Source organism: Manis javanica, chromosome 6 (assembly GCF_040802235.1).
Source record: "Manis javanica isolate MJ-LG chromosome 6, MJ_LKY, whole genome shotgun sequence".
Taxonomy (NCBI): domain Eukaryota; kingdom Metazoa; phylum Chordata; class Mammalia; order Pholidota; family Manidae; genus Manis; species Manis javanica.
In genome coordinates this window covers 55,253,511-55,269,625 of record NC_133161.1, presented here as the reverse complement: position 1 = coordinate 55,269,625, position 16,115 = coordinate 55,253,511, and the positions used below count along the sequence as shown (strand labels likewise).

Sequence of the window (16,115 nt, the reverse complement as noted above, 5' to 3'; positions counted from 1 at the left end):
TCTTCTTTATCCATTCATATACTGATGGACAATTAGGTTGCTTCCGTATCTTGGCCATTGTAAATAGTGCTGCAATAAACATAGGGGTGCATATGTCTTTTGAATGTGAGAACTTGTTTTCTTTGGGTAAATTCCTAGGAATGAAATTCCCCGGGTCAAATGGTATTTTGATTTTTAGTTTTTGGAGGAACATCCATAGTCCTTTCCCCAGTGGTAGAACAAATTTACATTCCCACCAGCAGTGTAGGAGGGTTCCCCTTTCTCAACATCCTCGCCAGCATTTGTTGTTCCTAGTCTTTTCAATGTTGGCCATCCTAACTGGTGTGAGGTGATATCTCATTGTGGTTTTAATTTGCATTTCCCTGATAATTAGCGATGTGGAGCATCTTTTCATGTGCCAATTTCTTCTTTGGGGAATTGTCTGTTCATATCCTCCACCCAGTTTTCAATCAGGTTATTTGCTTTTTGGGTCTTGAGGCATGTGAGTTCTTTATATGTTTTAGATGTTAACCCCTTGTCAAATATGTCATTTACAAATATATTCTCCCATACTGTAGGATGCCTTTTGGTTCTACTGATGATGTCCTTTGCTTTATAGAAGCCTTTTAGCTTGATGTAGTCCCATTTGTTCATTTTTGCTTTTGTTTCCCTTGCCTGAGGAGATGCGTTCAAGAAAAAGTTGCTCGTGTGTATATTCAAGAGAGTTTTGCCAATGTTTTCTTCTAGGAGTTTGATGGTTTCATGACTTATATTCAACCTTTGATGCATTTCAAGTTTACTTTTGTGTACTGAGTTAGACAATAACCCAGTTTCTTTCTCTGACATGTAGCTGTCCAGTTTTGCCAACGCCAGTTGTTGAAGTGGCTTTCATTTACCCTTTGTAAATCCATGGCTCCTTAATCATATATTAATTGACCATATATGCTTGTGTATATATCTGGGCTCTATAGTCTGTTCCATTGCTCTATGGGTCTGTTCTTGTGCCAGTACCAAATTGTCTTGATTACTGTGGCTTTGTAGTAGAGCTTAAGTCATGGAGCCTAGTCCCCCCAGCTTTATTCTTCCTTCTCAGGATTGCTTTGGCTATTTGGGGTCATTTGTGGTTCCATATGAATTTTAGAACTATTTGCTCTAGTTCATTGAAAAATGCTGTGGTATTTTGATAGGGATTGCTTCAGGCAGGATTGCCATTTCGACAATATTAATTCTTCTATCCATGAGCATGGGATGTATTTCTACTTATTGGTATCTTCTTTAATTTCTCTCATGAGTGTCCTGTAGTTTTCAGGGTCTTTCATTTCCTCAGTTAGGTTTATTCCTAGGGATTTTATTCTTTTTGATGCAATTGTGAATGGAATTGTTTTCCTGATTTCTCTTTCTGCTAATTCATTATTAGTGTATAGGAATGCAACAGATTTCTGTGTATTAATTTTGTATCCTACAACTTTGCTGAATTCAGTTATTAGCCCTAGTAGTTTTGGGGTGGATTCTTTAGGGTTTTTTTATGTACAATATCATGTCATCTGCAAACAGGGACAGTTTAAATTCTTCCTTACCAATCTGGATGCCTTTTATTTCTTTTTTTGTCTGATTGCTGTGGATAGTACCTCCAGAACTATGTTGAATAAAAGTTGGGAGAGTAGGCATCCTTGTCTTATTCCTGATCTTAGAGGAAAAGCTTTCAGTTTCTCACTGGTAAGTATTATGTTGGCTCTGAGTTTGTCATATATGGCCTTTATTATGTTGAGGTACTGCCCTCTATACTCATTTTGTTGAGAGTTTTTATCATGAATGGATGTTGAATTTTGTCAAATGTTTTCTCAGCATCTGTGGAGATGATCATGTGATTTTGTCCTTTTTGCTGATGTGGTAGTTAATGGCGATGATTTTCAAATATTGTACTATCCTTGCATCCCTGGAATAAATTCCATTTGATCATGAAGGATGATCTTTTTGATGTATTTTTTAATTTGATTTGCTAATATTTTGTTGAATATTTTTGCATCTATGTTCATCAGGGATATTGGTCTGTAATTTTCCTTTTTTTGTGGTGTCTTTGTCTGGTTTTGGTATTAGAGTGATGCTGGCTTCATAGAATGAATTTGGAAGTTTTCCCTCCTCTTCTACTTTTTGGAAAACTTTAAGAAGATGGGTATTAATTCTTCTCTAAATGTCTGATAAAATTCAGTGGTGAATCCATCTGGTCCAGGGTTTTTATTCTTGGAAAGTTTTTTGATTACCAATTCAATTTCATTGCTGGTAATTAGTCTGCTCAGATTTTTTGTTTCTTCCTGGGTCTGTCTTGGAAGGTTGTATTTTTCCAGAAAGTTGTCCATTCTTCTAGGTTATCCAGTTTGTTAGCATATAATTTTTCATAGTATTCTCTAATTATTTTTTTGTATTTCTGTGGTGTCTGTAGTGATTTTTCCTTTCTCATTTCTGATTCTGTTTATGTGTGTACACTCTCTTTTTTTTCTTGATAAGTCTGGCTAGGAGTTTATCTGTTTTGTTAATTTTCTCCAAGAAACAGCTCCTGCTTTCATTGATTCTATTCTTTGTTTTATTCTTCTCAATTTTATTTATTTCTGCTTTAATCTTTATTATGTACCTCCTTCTACTGACTTTGGGCCTCATTTGTTCTTCTTTTTCTAGTTTCATTAATTATGAATTTAGACTGTTCATATGGGATTGCTCTTCTGTATTTAGGTAAGCCTGTATTGCAATATACTTCTCTCTTAGCACAGCCTTTGCTGCATCCCACTGATTTTGCAGTGTTGAGTTATTGTTATCATTTGTCTCCATATATTGCTTGATTTCTGTTTTAATTTAGTCATTGATCCATTGACTAATAGGAGCATGCTTTTAAGCCTTCATGTGTTTGTGGACTTTTTTGTTTTCTTTGCATAATTTATAGCTTTGTGGCCTTTAAAGTAGGTTGGTACAATTTCAATCTTTTTAAATTTACTGAAGCTCCTTTTGTGTCCTAGTATATGATCTACTCTTGAAAATGTTCCATGTGCACTTGAGAAAAATGTGTATACTGCTGCTTTTGGGTGGAGCGTTCTATAGATGTCTGTTAGGTCCATCTTTTCTAATGTGTTGTTCAGTGCCTCTGTCTCCTTACTTATTTTCTGTCTGGTTGATCTGCCCTTTTTAGTGAGTGGTGTGTTGAAGTCTCCTAAAATGAATGCATTGCATTCTATTTACCCCTTTAATTCTGTTAGTATTTGTTTCACATATGTAGGTGCTCCTATGTTGGGTGCATAGGTATTTATAATGGTTATATCCTCTTATTGGACTGACCCCTTTATCATTAAGTAATGTCCTTCTTTTCTCTTGTGAATATCTTTGTTTTGAAGTCTATTTTGTCTGATACAAGTACTGTAATGCTTGCTTTTTCCCCCTATTAGTTACACGAAATATCTTTTTCCATCCCTTCACTTTTAGTCTGTGTATGTCTTTGGGTTTGAGGTAAGTCTCTTGTAGGCAGCATATAGATGAGTCTTGTTTTTTTATCCATTCAGTGACTCTGTGTCTTTTGATTGGTGCATTCAGACCATTTACATTTAGGGTGATTATAGATAGGTATGTACTTACTGCCATTGCAGGCTTTAGATTCACGGTAACCAAAGGTTCAAGGGTAATTCCCTTACTATCTAACAGTCTAATTTAACTTAGTAGGATATTACAAACACAACCTAATGGTTCTTTTTTTTTCTTCCTTTTTCTTCCTTCTCCATTCTTTATATATTAGGTATCATATTCCGTACTCTTTGTCTATACCTTGACTGACTTTGAGTGTAGTTGATTTGATTTTACATCTCCTTAGTAATTGATTGTTCCACTTTCTTTACTGTGGTTTAATTTCCCCTGATGACAGCTGTTTAGCCTTAGGAATACTTCTGTCTGTAGCAGTTGATGGTTTGTGGGAGGTAAATTCTCTCAGCTTTTGCTTATCTGGTAATTGTTTAATCCCTCCTTCAAATTTAAATGATAATCTTGTCAAGTAGAGTATTTTGGTTGGACCCTTCTGCTTCATTGCATTAAATATATCATGTCACTCCCTTCTGGCCTGGCTTCTGTTGAGAAATCTGTTGAGAAGTCTGATGATAGCCTGATGGGTTTTCCTTTGTATACGATTTTTTTTTCTCTCTCTGGATGCTTTTAATACTCTGTCTTTATCCTTGATCTTTGCCATTTTAATTATTATATGTCTTGGTGTTGTTTTCCTTGGGTTCCTTATGTTTGGGAGATCTGTGCACCTCCATGGCCTGAGAGACTATTTCCTTCCCCAGATTGGGGAAGTTATCACAATTGCCTCCTCAAAGACACTTTCTATCTCTTTTTCTATCTCTTATTATTCTTGTACCCCTATAATGCAAATATTGTTCCACTTGGATTGGTCATACAGTTCTCTCAATATTCTTTCATTCCTAGATATCCTTTTTTCTCTCTGTTCCTCAGCTTCTTTGTATTCCACTTCTCTAATTTCTATTTCACTTATTGTCTCCTCTACTTCATCTAATCTGCTTTTAAATCCCTCCATTGTATGTTTCATTTCAGATACTGTATTATTGAATGTTTGTATCTCATTCCTGAATTCCTCCCTGAGTTCTTGAATATTTTTCTGTAGCCCCATAAGGATTTTTATGATTTTTATTTTGAACTCTCTTTCAGGAAGATTGCTGAGTTCAGTTTCACTTGGCACTCTTTCTGGTGTGTGTGATTTTGGTTTGAAACAGTTTCCTTTGATGTCACATATTTGTAGGTGGCACCCTCTAGTGCCCAGAAGCTCTACTCTCTGGAGCTCCTCAGCCCCTGGAATGATTGCAGGGTTCACAGGCAAGTGGCTCTGGTGCCTGTTGGGAGGAAGGTGGTCTTTTCTGCTTCCCAGCTGCAGTGCCTTTCTCCACTGTCAGGGCCAGTGGGCCAAGCACTCAGGGAGAAGCCTTTGCACTTGTAGCTGCCATAGGTGGGACCACCCTCTGGCTGGTCTGGTGCAATGGTGGGGGCAGCCGGTTTGCGAGCCAGTGATGGCTGGGAGGAAGGAGCAGCAGGCTGCATATTGTGGATGGGTGTCTTGGAGCTGCATAGCCAGCCAGAGGGATGGGGCACATGAAGCTCTTGATAGTTCCCAACCTGCTGCGCAGAGTGTGCCTGGACAATTTTGTCCACCTGTCCTTTGTCCTGAGCAGCAAGCTCTGTGCAGTCCTTGCCCCTTTAGCAGTCTTTTCACTGTTAGGAAGTCTCTCAGACTACCTGCCTTTCTTTTGTCCCAAAGCAGCTGGATGTGGATACCTGTTTTCCACAAGCAGCTGGAATCTCAATTTCTCCAAGTATTCCACCTGTCTTAGCTTTCCAACCTCACTAATCTTCAGAGCACCAATGTATTTAGGTTCATGTTCCCAGAGCAGATCTCCAGGGCTGGGTGTTCAGCAGTCCTAGGCCTCCACCCCCTCCCTGCTCCATTTCTCTTCCTCCCTCTGGTGACCTAGGGTGGGAGATGGGCTTGGATCCATCAGGATCATGCATTTGGTACTTTACACCTTTCCTTGAGGTCCGCTTGTTTCCCCAGGTGTAGACAGTCTAATGTAGCCTTCTTTCCTGTTGTTCTTTCAGGATTTGATGTATTTGTTATATTTTCACATTATATGTGGTTTTAGGAGGAGGTTTCTGTCTCACCTCTCCTGCCACTGTCTTTAATCCTCTCCCAAGAAGAAGAAATTTAAAAATTTAAACATTAGTGAGGAATAAATGTCTCACTATTAACAGATGATATAACTGTATATATAGAAATTCTTTATAAAATTATTCATGTATACATTATTAGAAGTAATAAGTTTTTAGTAAATTGATGGTCAATTTAAAAATCAATTAAAATTTGTAAAAATGTTACTTAAAATTCAATTATATAGATCTGAAAATGAATTATCGTTATTATTTTTCCCAGTCTTTTACCCTAAAATTATGCCCTGATTACAGGAACCAAGAGGAAGAACCTATTTTACTCAGGCCTGTTAGCTGTGGAGTACAGAATAAAGACTACCTCTCCATGTTTTCTTCAATTAATCCTTTGTCCATTCATTCAACATTTTACTAATGCCTACTGTATACCAGACTGTGTTTTGCCTATAAGCTATTCAGAACAAAGTAGAGAATGCCAGACATGGCTGACTATAAAATACACTATATAAAGTAAACAAGAGTATTTGTGTAGAAAGAAGACACAAAGGCAGAAGCAATTTGCTGTCTCAGAGAATTTTAGGAAAGATTTCATAGAGCAGGCAATATTTTTGTTGATCTTTGAATGATTTACTAAGGTTTCTCCCATTCAAAGGAACATGGAAAAAACAAGTCAGAGGGAACAAAATAAAAGTATAGAAGTGTGAAAATCCTTAACATATTTGGTAAACATAAAAGCTGAGAGTGGTTAGTAGATCTTTTGCTTGGTTGATATATACATTTGCCCTCATGTACCTGTTATATTTGCAAAGTCTCTGCTGTTTTTATGTTCTGTTCTGAATCATGAAAATAATAGGGTTGATTTTCATGCCTCATAAATACAGAATGAGTTTTTAAACTCTTACACAAGAGCTTCTCCAAGGATACCCTTGTCTATTTCCATAATTCAGCCTAGCCAACTAAAATGATTTTTGACAATTTAAATGATCTAATTCTAAAAAATCTGAAAATTACTTACAACATGATAATGGCTACAATTTTGTGGTGTTTTAAAATAGCTGCAGTACTTAGAAATTTCATGGTTTGTGCAACTTAAACATCTGAATTGTTAATATGGTATTGCAACTTTCTATAAAAGATACAGAAAATAAATTTCTCTGTCATGGAGACTGAAAGTTTGTATAAAGAATTTCTGTACATAATGGTTGTAATTAAGCCTTCGATATAATAAAGCTACACGAGAGCTTCATGTGTCAAGAGGTTGTATTAAAATTATCTATTATATCTGTAACTCCATGATAATTATTATTACTTGATGGAATTACTCAGCAAAGATAGCATAATGGGCGTAAGATATTTTCTGCATCTGCATCTGCTTTATCTTACTGTAACTTTTGCATGTAAAGTTCTCTGGTTTGCATAAATCACTTCCTTATTTATCTTTTAATAATTCTTGCTAACACTGATTAGCCTCAAAAGCCAATGTTTTTGCTTTATTTTATCAGCCAAACTAAATATATAATACATCTGTACTGCATAGTCTTATTTTTTGTCCTAAATTTATAAAAAATGACTATTTATTATGATTTCATTAGTTATTAGATTACTAATAATGACCAATACTCATATTTATTAAATAGTTGCTTCCATCACATTTTTAGTGCTTATAATTGTGAATGATTAAATCAACAAACTCTAGAAAAGATAACTCAATTCTGTGGTCCCTCTATACAGGTTTTAATTTTAGGAAAACAGACTCTCAATGTTGCTTGCTTCCTTGCCAACTGAAAGCACTACCCATTGCCCTCTCTGCAGACCTACCTGAGGAAAAAATAAAGAACCTACATTGAGAACTTTCTGAATTCAGCCCTGTCTCTGTATATATCCTCAAAATGAAACAAATTGGGGCAATTTACTGAAGGTTAAATTCTCTAAATGACACTCACCTAAAATACACAGGGAAATGGGTTAGGAGGCTTAAATTATCAATGTAATTGCCTTAATTCTCTAGGTTGCTTTTGTAAGTAGACACAACTTTATCATATCTAACTGACAATTCCAAATTGGAGGTTTAGGGTTGTTTGTATTTTTACTCCCAACACCCTGAATCATATTTAGTTTCTACATAGCTCAGGTCTTAAAAATAACCCACAGACCTCAATGTAAGAGAGTTCCAGGAGTGAGGTTTTTACATTAATGAGATGCCTGTAGCTTTCCAGTTGCCAGAATCTTTAAATTTGTCAGCATTTTTACCCTAATGGCACAGGAAAGCATTTTGAAGAACTAAATATACTGGAATCACCTTGTGCTTTTGTTCTTAAATATTTGAACATAGAGTGATATTTTGAAATATTTTATTAGTAAAATGTACCTGATCTCTATTAAAAGTTTTCTCTAAGCTCTGAGACAGAGGTGAAAGGAAAGATTATTTATGAGCAAGGTAGTTCAACCCTGTCTAATTCTTGAGTAAGAGTTTTCCAAGTAACCTTCTGTTTATGAGTCAGTAGCTCCTCTGATTTAAGAGGGTGTTACTAGGATAGCATATTCTTGAAGATAGTATCTGAAATACCAGTATTTAAAAAATGATTTTAACAAATTTTTCAGAGTTTAAGATTGCAGAACCTTTCCCTGATACTGTTTCTTTTTTTCTCTTGCTAAACTGTATTGCAAATAAACCTTCTGACGGTTTAAAGGTTTTTCTTTGGCAGCTAAGAAAAACACTCTGAAAAGTTATATTTAGTGAATTTACCCATGTGTAAATATCCTTGAGCTAGTCTGTTATCCTCTGGCATCTGGAAGAAAGGTGCTATTGTTTTAGAATCTGTGATTGAAGTATAGAATAATCAATTCAGAGATACCCTGGGGGGAAGATTCACTCACATATGTGGTGGAAACTTGGAATCCCTGGGTTTTTTTAGAATTTTTTCCTACAGATGAAGAGACAGAAGAGTTCATGCCTCAGTACAACTGCTAGTGACATCAGTTCCCATTCATGCCATCTAATAGTTCGACCATCAGTTTGTATCTGAGACTACTAACCTTAAGTTTTCTAAGAAAACTGCTTTTTGTTAATCCCTCTGTTACTATTACTTTCCTTACTTCTGGGTCACAATAGCTGGACAGCTATTTCATTTGCAAGTGCTCTGGCTGTGTGACTTCTGCTGCTCTACACCAGGCTATCACCAAGATATTTCCAGGGACGCATCTTCAGATTTAATTCTGTCAAAACACTCTATAGTTTATTCAGAGCTCCTCTTCATTTCTTGCAAAGCAGTGTTTCCTGAGCTTCTCCATGAAGAATCTGTAATTCCTGGAGATCATGATAGATTTGCAAGACCAGAATTTGTGTTGTACATAGTCATGAATATAGTGGAAGGCCAGTGAAAATGTACAATTATTTTACCATTAGTTTTATTTAAACAACATTTTCTCTTCTACTTGTTGAGTAGCAATTAACTAAGAGCAGCTGTGTCTCATGGCTTTCCACTGTGTCTGAAACTGTAGGGTGGTGGTTACAGGTAAAAACACTGCAAAAGGGTGGATAATAGACGACTCACTTTCTGTCTGCTGTGACTCCCCTGAGATTTTGCTTGCAGGGCCCAGCTGTATATACAGACATGATGGAATTTGGTTTGTGAGGAACCCACAAAAATTACACAAATAACTCAGATTTTTAATGAATAATACAGACATGCACCTGCTTCAGGAACTTCATAGATTAGTCTTATAACCAATATAAAAGCCACTTGGAATTCAATTATATGGCTGCAAAACAAAATAAGGCTGGCTACACTTTTAGAACTGGTATCAGCAAAATGTTAACTAGTTCATGGAGCAAGCTTTCTTTGTAGGGTGTTTCTGTTTGCTTTGCTTCTGTCACACTTACCATAAAGTCATAATATTCTGCTCATATTATTATCTACTATTCTTGCAGCTGGAGCCACTTGCAGAAGATATTCTCCACCAAACCCCGAATAAGAATGCTGTTATTTCTTTACAGAAGATCATTGAAATTCAAAGTATGTCTTCAAGGTTTTTTATTTTAATTTCTAATCAGGTACAAATAATTAAACTTATACTGTGAACTAGAGCACATGAAAAAACATATGTAAGTTTCTCAAATATGAGAAACATATTTAGAGTTATCGTAATTTGCACATATTATGTATTCATACCTAAATGTGTTATGGCTTTGCTCTTAATGTGACAATCTTTCCTTACACTGCTAACATAATTCAGAGACTCTAGATTTAGATTCTGCATTTCCCATATTTTCCAAGTACTTGGATTTTTTCCCATTACTACCACTAAGCATCTACCCAAACAATTAAATTAATATAGAAATTGTGATTACATTGTTCAGTCTTACCTACAGGTAAGTTATCTCCTAATAATGTTGGAATTCAACAATCATTTACTGGTTTTAAGTTTTTTGGGAGAGGAGAAAGTTAATGAGAAAGCCTCACTATTAGAAAATCCAACTAGACAAAGGGTAAGTCAGAGACTTCTTTACTGTCTAAATCCCTTCACATTGTTGTTACTTTGTAAAGAGCTAGCTATTCTTTTTAGATGATAACATGTACACACATATACAGAAACACATTGAAATCAAGCATGAATGTTAGCACAAAGGGGAAAACCAAATTAAGTGTGATGTGAAGTAGGGTCAGAAAAACACTTAGCATTGCTTCTGTCCTGTAGAAGCACTTTTTTAATTGGAAATAGTTGATACACAATATTATACAATATTTCAGATGTATGACATAGTGACTCAGTAATCATATTCATTAGTAATGCTCACCATGCTAAGTGTAGTTAGCCTGTTACCATACCAAGGTATTACAACATTTTTGGTTATATTCTGTATGCTGCGCTTCTATTCCTGTGATTAATTTATTTTATAATTTGAAGTTTGTACCTCTTTATGCCCTTCTCCTATTAAGCCTGTCTCCCACCCACCCCCTCCTCTATGGTGACTAACAGTCTGTTGTCAGTATTTATGGATCTGTTTCCTTTTTATTTGTTTTGTTTTTTAGATTCCACATATTAAGTGAAATCATATGGTATTTGCATTTTTTTGAACACCACTGGAGAAGCCCCAGCTATCTCTCTGAGCCCTTGCCTTTGCTTGCTCAGTAGTAATTTGGAGATACCGATCTGGTTAAGGTTCTATACAATTCATTCATCTGATGCTGTGGTGACTAAAATTTATTGTTCCTGTGTATGTTCTGATCATATCGCTTTCAACAAGCATTCTTGAGTACTTAGTACATGTTAATACATGATAACTTGATCAGTTATCAAGGCACAGAGGTTACTGAAGAAGAAGGAGGTAGAGTTTCCAGCATTAAGGAGTTTACAGTCCAGTGAAAGAGAGACAATAAAATAGAGCATTCCAGTACAGGGTCCTGGGGTGCACTGAGATCACGGAGAAGGAGCAGTCGCTTTCTTAAGTATCTTTCAGCTGGATGAGAGGTACTGGAAAGTAAGGAAGGTTCAAAGAAGGCTTCTTGGCAGTGATAGGACCTGAGCTTGTTCTTAAGGACCGGGCAGGATTTTGGCCAGATGAAGAGTGAGTATTTTGAAGGGGATCACACAAACAAAAAAGAGTCAGTGTTCACATACATGTGAAAAGTCATAGTTTGTGTATATCTTCAGAAACTGTACTGTTGTCTTTTGTGTTGGATTTAATTTCCTAGTAATAACTTTCTTTCTGCTGCGTGATTTATTTTTCCCCTTTCACTAATGACATTTTCAAGTGACTAGTACAATCTGCTCTAGCCAGACAAACTTGTTTGACTCTTGAAAAGGATTCATTCCATTACCAAACTTATTTTATGAGAATTTTGCCACTGTGGATTGTGAATATCTGTCTTCTGTGCCACAATGCTTTTCACACCAACCAATACTGACTACTTACCCCATTTAAAAATTCATTTCCTCCTAAATTCCTATTGAGGATTCACCCAGTGCTTGTTAATCCAGTGCTTTCACACACCCTGAGCACTAGCATGTGGATTTTAATTAGTAGTGTGTTTATTTAAACCCTTTCTATTACTTGAGTTTTCTTTGTGTATTTTACAATCTGTTAGTCATGGTTCCTTAGTTAACTGATAATTATCAGGAGGACAGAAATCCCATCTTCTCACCTCCTGCAAGGAAGGGTTGGTAGCAGGGGAGATGTTTAATCTGCATGGGAAGCCTAGAAATTGAAATCAGGCAGATTTGAATAGGAAGGATTTGAATAACTCTTCAAGGCCCTAGGGAATAAAAGCTTGCATTAAAGGGTGCTTCTCAAGTGTTCCTCCTTCTGAGTCATGGATGTATGATACAGTGTACTGTTAGCTACTCAGCAACCATGCCTTTTCACTTCTGATCAAAAGAAGCCTGATTTTACTCATTAATACTGGCTATCATATACCATGCAACTCAGGGGAAGATTGTCTTATGCCTAGTTCCAGGCAAGCTGTTCATAGTCTAAGGCTAAAGTAGTCAACCCACTTAACAGTGATTGATTAAGGAATGTATACACGACCCAGTTCTCCCTTTCAGAATCAAGGCTGGCTCCTTGGACATTCAACCTGGCCAGTCACATAGGCCCCATACTTAGAAGGGCCCTATGCATGGCTTAATGCTCTTAACTGATGCTTGCTTGAAATTCTTACCAAATTTAAATAAGGGGCCCACATTTTCATTTTGTACTGGGCCCCACAAACTATATAGCTAGTTCCTGATGAAAATCAAAATGCTGGTGATGTGAAATAATATTTACCAAGAAACACTGATGGTAGCATCACCAGAAGTTGAACTCAATTTGTGGCTGAGAAGGCACCAAATGGTGGGTTGAGGTTGTAAAGGGAAAGACAAAATGAGAGTGATCTCTTGCCATTTGGGTCATGGGAAAAAAAATCAGTACGGAGAAAGTGGTTTGATACTATGACTTTGCCCACTGTGTGGTATATTTCCTATGTAGTTCTTTGAACCATGTACCTTTAGGGCTGGTCTTTCAGACTAAGAAACTGAAAGGAGCTGCATAAAGTCCATAAAGCAATAAATTAAAGTGGGTATTTCAGAGTAACAAACATCATAGTGGCTTGGGAAATTAAAATTATGGGCTCCAGGCTTAGCAAACAATGCTATATTTCCTTATAAACTATAAAATGGTACTCTTACTTTTACTTTTCTCTGTTTTAGAACCCACTCTTCCATTTCAAGTGCTTTTATGGGAGTCCAGTCCCTTGATTGAGTTCCCCATTTTCCCATTGGTGGGGAAGGTAGTTGGGACTCACTACACAATTTTACGGATTCCAGTGCAAAATAAAAGTGTGGGAATACTTCCTTGTTAAGAAATTGTTTATAATTTCAAGCAGGTGACAGCAGAGCATCAACCAAGCACGGGGGCCCTTCTGAATGTGGGGACCTTTGTGGCTGCACAGGTTGCCTGTTTATGAAACCAGCCTTGAAATAGCCTTTGTTTTAACAAGAGTACCTCCTCTGCACATATGTTCTGAGCATCACAGAAGTGTCTTCTTTTAGCTCTAGAAGATGTTTGAATTTCAGCCCACTTTTTAGCCCAGGTTCTGAAGAATTCTTCTGTGCTGCAGTACAGAAAACTATGGGACTACAGTATCAGAAAACTATGTAAATTTTGAGAAGCAGGCCTTGTAGCATGTGGGAAACATTCAGGCAGGTTCCTAGATAGCCTGGTCCCAAGGCAGACAGACACGAGGTGCTGACAGGCCCTCTGAATTTCTCTTGGAGAACCGAGCCCCCAGCTGAGGGTGTGCAGGCGCTGAGGCTGTGATTAGCATTGGCCCTTTGCCTGGCCACGTGTATGTGAGTATTTTGCAACAGGATTATCTTTGTTGTCCTGTCCTTGTTTACATTACTCCTTTTGCTGAGAAGAAAAGGCCTTACAAGGCAACAGCAGGGTAGCCATTTCTCCTGACAGGTAGTAAAGACCCCTCCTCGACAGGGCAGGGATTTCATCTCAAGATGGTGGACGTATAGCACAGTCAACCATTTTTCATATGACCAAAGGGAAATAATGGCTAAGAAGCTTCACATTTGCCCATCCTGTTCACTCTGCTAACCAAGTCTTCTGCCTCAGCTCTATTAAGATTTTACAACCAGCTCAGATGTTATTTCTGTTGGGAAGCCATCTATGAGTCCCCCTTTATCCCTATTACAGATTAGGTACATTTCCTGTGTGTTTTCATAGTATAGTTGTCTTTGTTAATGCTCTTTGTTTTTAATTGCTTTCTCCTTTGCACAGTGTCTGGCACATAGTAGATGCTCTGCAAATTTGTTGTATGAATAAGTAAGCCAATCCATCAGTGTTTGCCACTTTTTTTTCTTAGCCCAGATTGATTTGATTTTTTTAACAATCTAAGGTAATTATACTCCTTGGCTCGCCCATGCAGAGCAAGAAATTAAGAAGAGCAGGCAAAATATTTGAGAGCTCATTTCTTCTCTTTTCACAACCCACAATGATTAATAATTACTAAGTTAGGAAGAACATGAATTACTTGTGAGCTATCATTTCCATCACTGAGCTTGGAGGTGGCAGTTCTCAGAGCCGAATCTAGTAGTTAGCTGCCCAGCTGTGATTACCAACAAGTGATGCCAGGAAAGAGTCAGCCCAGAGTAGGACAAAGGACCCTCATATATATGTTTCCTTTCCTGAAACCCATCCTAATGACTTACAGAGTCCTTTGACCTCTTCCCTTCTTTTCATAGCATGGTGAGAAGCAGGATTGCCAAATGTGATTTTTCTTACCAGTCCTGGCCTATGATAACATTTTCACTGATTTTGAAGGGAAGAACTGTGAAGTGAGTTTTCCATAAAACTAAATTTATTTAGGTTGAAAGACTGTAATTTTAAGTTCTAAAAACATGTAGTGCATGATATTGATATTGATCTATGAAACCCCAAAATATGAAAATCATAAGTATAGAGCCATGGTTTCCTTTTATTTATTTAAAATTTTTAGTAAGAAAAGTACTCCTTTTAAATGTTAACCAATTTTGTAGACTTTCTACATGATAACAGTGATTATCATAGATCTTTTGATTTGTGGATCAAGAAAATACATATGCTCAAGAATGTGAGGTTTTTAAAAAAATTCTGCTGCAACCCTCCAGGAGTTTTCAACTGATAAATTGAAAAACACTGCTGTAGAGGATATTAAAGTGACATGAATTCCAGTATAATCCTCTCTTCCACTCGCCAGCCATGTGACAGTGAGCATGCTGCTTAACTTTCCTGAGGAATTTGAAGAGGAATGACATGGCATATCACCACACTGCTTTTCTAAGTTGGTACCACTGTGGCAGCAAAATGGCATATAAGAAGCAGAATTATAAAAGAACAGTTGTAATTTTCCACCTCTACCCCTATTTTTCATCTTTTCCCACTGTAGGGATTCTTTCCTTGTTTAGTGGATTAGGGTTTTAGAATTCCTTACTATGCCACTCACAACAAAATGGGGACATAGGCCAGGGTGAGGAAGGGACAGTATTTGCAATGTTACTGTATGTTCTTATCAAACTTGTTCTATACAAATTGATATAACATTTGCATATGAGATTCATGTGGCTAAATCTCTCTCGATATGCACATGGTATTATTTAGGGCAATGAGAAATGAACTTATGGTCCTCTGAGTTTATCCAACTTTTGAGGCCAGTATGTAGAAGGGTATGATTTTCTCACTGCAGGGGACTTTGCCATGTAGTGCGGAACTGACCGCAGGGTAGTCAGTTATCCACATGGTTCAGGTGCACACAATGTGCAGAGCCTACCCGAATTCCACCCATTCTAGAAAAATTAAAATGAAATCAAATTTTCTCTGGGAAATCTGAGGCAAGTATAGTTGACCCTACTCCTTATCTGAGCTGGGCTTAATTCCTGTTTTGTATATTTGTATATATATGTCATTGACTGCATGACTTCCTCCTCCTCCTTCTTAATTGTTATTCTTTCCTTCTCCTCTTCTTCTTAAAATACCTTTACTACCAGCTGTTCTGGAGAGGCCCTTAGGAGAAACAACTGATGTTGGAAACAACAAAGAAACACTGATTTTGTTGATTTCATTTCTATTCTAGTTCCAATGGAAATAACTAGTTGGTAAAATAAAATACAAATACTGTTGATGTATTAAAGTGGATTATCAGAGTAGGTGCCATTTAGTTCTCTTGGTGATTAAGAGTTCTGGATAGTAAATAATGAAAAAAGCTATTAAAGTAAGTTAAGACTTGCTCCAAAGATGACAAACACTGTCTTCTTTTACATGAAATGCCACATCCTCTGCCATCTTATCCCATCACTGTAATATCCTCTACCTGCCTGCTCCCAAAGAAGTGTTTATATCACACAATGCAGGAGAAAACTCAGATAATTTCCAAACTGAAAGGAATTTGTCTACATCTTTT

The 16,115-nt window shown here is 36.9% G+C and overlaps 1 protein-coding gene and 1 long non-coding RNA gene across 5 annotated transcripts in view; one reads left to right on the top strand and one right to left on the bottom strand.

Annotated features, from left to right (window-relative positions):
- LOC140849898 (uncharacterized) overlaps positions 1–16,115 on the bottom strand; it is a 187,943-nt gene that overhangs the window by 54,175 nt on the left and 117,653 nt on the right. The window lies entirely within an intron of this gene.
- Positions 1–16,115, top strand: part of HDAC9 (histone deacetylase 9) — a 938,800-nt gene that overhangs the window by 879,437 nt on the left and 43,248 nt on the right. For both annotated transcript variants that reach the window (XM_073238726.1, XM_073238727.1), the window contains exon 27: positions 9,617–9,701. In XM_073238726.1, coding sequence (XP_073094827.1) covers positions 9,617–9,701 — 85 coding nt within the window. The remainder of the gene's footprint in view (positions 1–9,616; positions 9,702–16,115) is intronic.